The 6,334-nt window shown below is 40.1% G+C and overlaps 1 protein-coding gene across 2 annotated transcripts; it reads right to left on the bottom strand.

Annotated features, from left to right (window-relative positions):
* Positions 1-2,630: 2,630 nt before the first annotated feature.
* On the bottom strand, positions 2,631-5,768 carry LOC115685761 (uncharacterized). 2 transcript variants are annotated; one of them, XM_056315056.1, is made up of 4 exons: positions 5,262-5,768; positions 4,147-4,744; positions 3,449-3,793; positions 2,631-3,016 (listed from the first exon to the last, which is right to left on the bottom strand). In XM_056315056.1, exons 2-4 carry the CDS (start codon positions 4,708-4,710, stop codon positions 2,741-2,743), a joined length of 1,185 nt encoding a protein of 394 aa, XP_056171031.1. In that variant the 5' UTR covers positions 4,711-4,744; positions 5,262-5,768; the 3' UTR covers positions 2,631-2,740. The 2 variants fall into 2 exon arrangements, with proteins under 2 accessions (XP_056171031.1, XP_030466733.1); XM_030610873.2 differs by having other exon boundaries at positions 4,147-4,794; positions 5,266-5,767.
* Between the last annotated feature and the right edge of the window lie 566 nt (positions 5,769-6,334).

Below are 6,334 nucleotides of genomic sequence, written 5' to 3'. Positions count from 1 at the left end.
TGAATGAGGCAGTGTTATTTACCAGTTACGTAGCTCGCGCTTTGTGCGGACATGTATTGATAAACGTAGTGTTTATTCTCCCTTTTGTTGTGAGTGTCAATAATTTCTACATCATGTTATTGAGGGTTGTTATCTATTGAGCTTAGAAAAACTAAAGTAAACATATTCTCAAATCGGAAATGCAGAATGCGGCTGAAAGTGTAAACTCAAATTTTTTGCTAAAATTTATTTGGTACTTGTATAATGGAAAAATTAGAAAGGAAGAGTGAATATTATAAGGCTCCGTTTCTTTCATAAAAAATAAATTATTTGGCAAACATTTTCCTTAAAATGATTGCTTGTATCGCTTAAATAATTAGTAAATGAAAAATATTTTTATCATTGATAACAATTTATATCTAAACATTATCGTAAACGATGAAAGTATTTTTCGTTCATTCATTTTTGTAAGCAATATATACAATCATTTTTAGGAATCATTCATTTTCCGCGAAATAAACGGAGCCTAAGTTCTATCATAAATTCAATTTTATTTTTAGAGAATATGTATTCCTTTGTCCCCATATTATATTTTTTCAAATGATACTTCTATTCAATCTTAATGGTTTAGTTAAAACTCGAGGTCATCTCTCCTTGTCCATTATTTAAATTATATTTGAATCGTAAGAGATTATAATCCAAAATTGTTTGTCTTTATCAATTTTATTGGTCGAATATATCTGAACATAGTTCCTTTTAAATTAAATAAATGATGGACGTTTGAGATAGACAAATCACCAGTTTCTTGCTAATTGATTGTGCATGGCCATGTGATGGAGTTATGCAATGTGGCTCCCTCACCACGTGATTATCATAGAGGAAAAAGTGAAGTGTCCCGTTATCAGCGTGTGAGATGATAGCTTCTTGGCTTCGACTTTAAATATATATAATGTAATAAATTGCTGCACTGAAATCTAATGAGTAATGAGAAAATGAAATCGGGCATCGTGTGCGATCCCATCCATCCCACCGGCCGCTCTCAGAGGTTGGAAATCCCAAACAACATTAGGAAATATTGTTTCTGGAATGAAGGCAAAAAATTAAATGAAGAAGAAGAATAAGAAGAAGAAGATATATTCAAATAGAAATAATTGTAACCTAGTTAATCATTGGGAAGAGCCGTGGAAGACTTTGCGAGTGATTCAAAACAACTTGTTGCAATAATACAAATAAAAAATCACAGTGACTAAATTATGACCCGAATGTGAAAATTTGATTCTGTGGTACTACACGTTTCTCGAGAAAAGAAAAAAAAAATTCTAAACTTATTGCATTAATATTAAATCGATTCTAAATCTTTCATTTGGACCAATTTAGTTCTAAACTTTTTCACATTGATATCAATTCAGTCCATCTGGAATTGCTAATATGGCGTGGTACTGCTGCCGTTGACGTAGACATTTTTTTAATAATTTTTGAATTCTTTTCTTTTCTTTTTTCTTCTCTTTTCATTCCTTTCTTTTTTTCCTTTTTTCCTTATTTTCCTCCGCTAGTTGCCAGCTTTCATGATGGCCAGCGGAGGTCGTTGGCCACCAACGAAAGTGAGGGCCGGGACGCTCTCGTCGGCTTTTGGTGAGGGCCGGCGAGGTCTGGGCGAGGCTGCCCTTGCTAGATCCGGCGAGGGGACCCTCGCCCAACTCTCGCCAGAGGAGGCTGCCCCTCGTTGGCCTCTAGCAAATTTCTCTCTCTCCACTTCATTTTTTTTTTCTGAGAAAGTTTCCCTTAAAGCTTCATCGGATTTTGCATCCCTGACGAGCGGTCGTTGATTTTTTTGTGTTCGCGTCTTGCTTAGCGTTTTTGAAGTGAGGCCGCCCCTCGTCGGCCTCCGGCAAATTTCTCTCTCTCTCTCCGCTTCAGTTTTTTCCTAGAAAGTTTCCCCCAAAGTTTCATCGGATTTTGCATCCCTGACGAGTAGTGGTTGATTTTTTCGTGTTTGCGTCCTGCTTAGTGTTTTTGAATTGGTGGAGTCGATTGGGGAATGTCGATCAGGAGCTCCAATTCGGGGAGTTAATAGGTCCGATTTCAAAGTTAGGGTTTATATCGAAGGTGCAAATCCGATGTAGGTCAATTCCTCGATGGAGGTCCCTTGTCTAACCCTTTGCAAAGGCCGATCTGGCGAGGGGCGGCCTTGTCCAACCCCCGCCAAGGCTGGCGAGGGCATCCCGGCCCTCGCACTTGCCAGCGGCCAACGACCTTCGCAGGCCATTACGGAGGTTGGTGACTGGCAAAGGACAATAAAGAAAAACGAATAAATAGCAAGGAAACAAAAAAAGGGAAAAAAAAAGGAAAAGAAAAGTAAAAAATTAATAAAAAATTCGATTTTTTTTAAAATTATAAAAAAAATGTTCATGTTAGCACCAGCAATGCCGTGTAGTATAACCAACGTCTACGTCAGTAATTTCCAAGCTAAATTGGCACTGATGTTAAAATATTTAGGTCTAAATTGGTTCAATCAAAAGGTTTTAAGACTGAATTGGTACTAACATAACAGGTTTATGACTTTTTTTGTGCTTTTCCTGACATTTCTCTGTTTTCTCTTTTTGGTTTTAATGAGGTTGATTGCTTCTTATACATGAATTTGGAAAGAATAACCAGAGAAAAGAAACATCAGAAGGATAAAAAGCATGGCAAATCACGACATATACATCGGCACTTGCACTTTAATACATTTAACCAGACAGCAAACACGTCCACGAAAAATTCAGAACTGTCGAAAGGTAAGATTAAGGCGTCCGGGGCGGAGCCCGGACTCATCGAGCAATGCCTTGGGAGCGGAGTTAGGGACGATGGACGATATGCCATGAAACACCATCCTCGACTCGCCTCCGAATATCACTACATCACCTGATTCCAGCATAACTCTCTCTGCTCCGTCCACGTCCCTGTAGTCTCCAAACAAGAACTCGGCTGAATCGCCAATGGAAAACGAGACCACGGGTAATCCTTTCCGCAGACTCTCCCGGCTTTCATCGCGATCCTGCCACGTAAAAGAGTGACTAATCTGGTGAGAAGTTTCCCAAACAACTTCTGCATCAAATGAAATAATTAAAACAAAACCCACGGAAGAGGTTTTGTTTTGCATTGTAATCCAGATTAATACGTATGGCGAAAGAAAGAATTCAGCAGCCATTGCAGGTTCTCAAGCAGAACCATTCACAAGAAAATCGAATTCTGAACGAGTATCGGACTTGAAAGACGAAACTGACATTATGATTAACAAGCTTCCGAGCCAATCGACATACACGATTTATCAAAGATGACTACGAGAAATGCAGATTAATATGAAAACTGAAACAATGGATGAAGACAAACACTGAGGAAACATTTCAAATGACAAACTGTGCTAAGATCCCAAAAATCCAATTCACTTATTTGGAAGAACAATGGACATAGTTACTGAATCACAGACCTGGTGAAGACCAAGTCGCCCAGTGGTAGTATAGAAATTGACGATGCATATGTTTGGAGACATAGTTGGGAGGCCGTTTCTGAAATTACTTCTTCTGTCACCCTTCTTAACAAGGTCTTGTGCATCTCCGATTGCCCTTTTGACTGCTAGAATAAACTCATTAGGAATATCGGGTGTGTTGCAACCGTCAACTCGTCTCTGTCGCTCATACTTTCTTGTGTTCGGATCCCAGTCAAGACCAAGACACATCATCTGCAACCGGAGCTTCGCTCCATCCTGGTAACTTGGTTGGTAAAAACCCCCTGGACCAATACCAATCTCTCTACACTTACTTATAATTTCAATCTGCAATATTTAGTAATATGTACTGTAAGATAAAATGATATGGGATAAAATTTTAACTCCGAGACGAAAAGCTAAGACCCAGCAGTCTATATGAAGATAGATATTTGAAATATTAAACATGAAGAATAACATGACAAAAAAATAAAGGAAGTACATGCAGGTTTCGAAATTACAAAAATGAATATCCTTTGAAGTCATAGATCATGCCGACTACTTAATATATATCGGATACATCCCATACTTTAAAACAATGACCATAACAACGAAAATGTTTTGTTGGCTAAATTTTTCGAGCTGGAATACCAAAAGCAAAATAAATTAAAACTTCTTGTACTGAACGAGCGCAAACTTACCTGTTCTCTGAGGGTGATGTAGTTCTTAAGCAGAACCATTCCAGGCCTCAACACTCGGCTGTCCGGTTCCACCAATTGTACTGCTTCACGAGTGTGTTCACAATCCTCTATGTGGTCAGAAGTTTCTGCAAAGTCCAACCGTCTTCTTCGAGGACGATAAATATCGAACGGTTTTCTCTTATTCACAAAAATGGAAGCACTCGAGCTCCTAGTATCCTTCAAACCAGTAGAAGCATGCAACTTCTCAACTCGAATTGAACTATCTGACCTAGTCATCCCTTGATTCCTTAGGTCTACTCGTGTTCTCCTCTTGATGAAGCTGACTACACCATCACTTCTCCTATGAGTACCGGTGTCATATGAAGCCGATTCTTTCTCATGTACAACTTCTATTGCAGCCTTTACCTCACAATGGTTTGTTGATTTCTCACTTTCTGTGACACTGTCCCTCTCTCGTGCAACTCTTTTTTTCCCGGGACTCTCATTGCAGTTGAATGAAGAAGAGAAGAATAACGGATAATTCGGGGTCACCTCAAGATCAACGGGAACATCGCCGATCATCATTATCCGTGGATCCCGCTCCCCATTACGCGTATTACTGCCCGCAGATGCAGAAGAAAGTCCACAAGAACCTTCATCATCCCCAACCTGATAATGAAGAGCATGAACAGTCAAGAAGACATTTGCTGCACCAATACTGTCAATCTTAACTTGAATTTAAACAATCGATGGTCGAAAAGACAGACTACCTCCAAAAGATTTGAAAAACATATAGGAAATAGCAATTCATATCATGTTCTGCTCCAATTAATTCTGCAACATAAGGAGAAGGTTCTGGATTATACTTAGAGGGGATGGTGATTCCCTCCCTTTTTTCAGTCACCAGCCCAACACTTCATATCAAGAAACAAGAAAAAACAGGACAATGCACCGCAAGTTCACGGCCTAATTCTACCTCGGAACTTCAGCAGCATAAATCAGTATCACAAACGAGTTCGAATGACCCCTTTCACGAAAACTTCCATCGAACCCACGTCAGCGAATTCCACATTCAAGAACAACTTACGAGAGATTTTAAAAAAAAAGGACGAATTTTTACAAGAAACAGAATATACTCACAGGGTCAGGATGAACCCCAGAACCGCCGCGTGAACTCGGGTCCTTCCTCCGCCAAGACCGCTCACCGCCATCGCCGAGACCCATCCTCATCTTCCCCATTGAGCAGAAGAGGAGAGCTCTAATTTGGCGGGAAACCGCCTCCGCCGCCCGCGAACGGCGTGGATTGGTATGGACTAGGCGGCGCATAGCGTAAGGGCAAGCGACGGAGCCGCGACGGTCTACTTATACGGAGGGGATCAGGGACCCGCTGAGCTCGAGCGCCGACATGGGATGGGGTACTGGTAATTAATGCCGCTGGTGAGAAGAGGGAGACGAATCGAAAGCTTCGCGTCCAAGGATTCAAGAAATGAATGAGCGGGTTTGGGGGGAGGGGGTTGATCGAAGCGACGGTTCTTGATTTTCGGTGTTGATGCGGCGGCGGCGGCGGCGGCGGATCGGAGCGACGAGGTTGGGCTGAACAGTTAGGAAGACTACCGCCGCGCTTGGGCTGGAGGAGGAGTGGAGGGAAGCGAGGGAGTACTAAAAACCAACGTATTTCCTAAAATTGGCATCACTTGGACATATAATTCCATACAAAATTTTAGGATTTAAATTGCACTTCGATTTTGCTATGAGTTTTAAATTTTCTAACGAAAAATGGTACTATCGATCACTAAATTTTGATCTAATGTGCAAGGTGGTCTTTGAATTTTTATTTTATTTAATATGATCTGTGAATTTTTGGTCCAATAAGCAATATCATCTCTGAACTTTTAATTTGTTTATTATGGTTCCTAAACTTTGATCCAATATTCGATGTGTTCCCTAAACTTTTGAACATTTCATATAGTCTACACACTATATTGAACATTTACTAATAGTTTAAAGATCACATTGAACAAATTAAAAAGTTTAGGGACGGAATTGCATATTAGGCCAAAGTTTGGGGACGTCATTGCACATTGGGCTAAAGTTCAGAAACCTTTATGCTATTATCCCTTTTCTTTTAAGGTTCTTGGTATGCTTCTCCCTTTATAATTTCATACAAAGAAGACTTTTGTGTATAGTGAAGGATGCAACGTATAATTTC

The sequence above is a fragment of the Syzygium oleosum genome, unplaced genomic scaffold (assembly GCF_021117445.2).
Source record: "Syzygium oleosum isolate NSW1041296 unplaced genomic scaffold, Sole_v2.1 Sole_v2.10, whole genome shotgun sequence".
Lineage (NCBI taxonomy): Eukaryota > Viridiplantae > Streptophyta > Magnoliopsida > Myrtales > Myrtaceae > Syzygium > Syzygium oleosum.
This window is presented reverse-complemented; position numbering and strand designations above follow the sequence as displayed.

What these genes read in the sequence shown, in the direction of transcription:
- LOC115685761 (XM_030610873.2), bottom strand. Translation starts at nt 5,451, where the DNA reads ATGCGCCGCCTAGTCCATACCAATCCACGCCGTTCGCGGGCGGCGGAG. An exon ending in CTGGGGTTCATCCTGACCCT is followed by an intron (nt 4,795 to 5,265) that starts GTGAGTATATTC and finishes CTTCATTATCAG; the next exon opens with GTTGGGGATGATGAAGGTTC. An exon ending in ACATCACCCTCAGAGAACAG is followed by an intron (nt 3,794 to 4,146) that starts GTAAGTTTGCGC and finishes TAAATATTGCAG; the next exon opens with ATTGAAATTATAAGTAAGTG.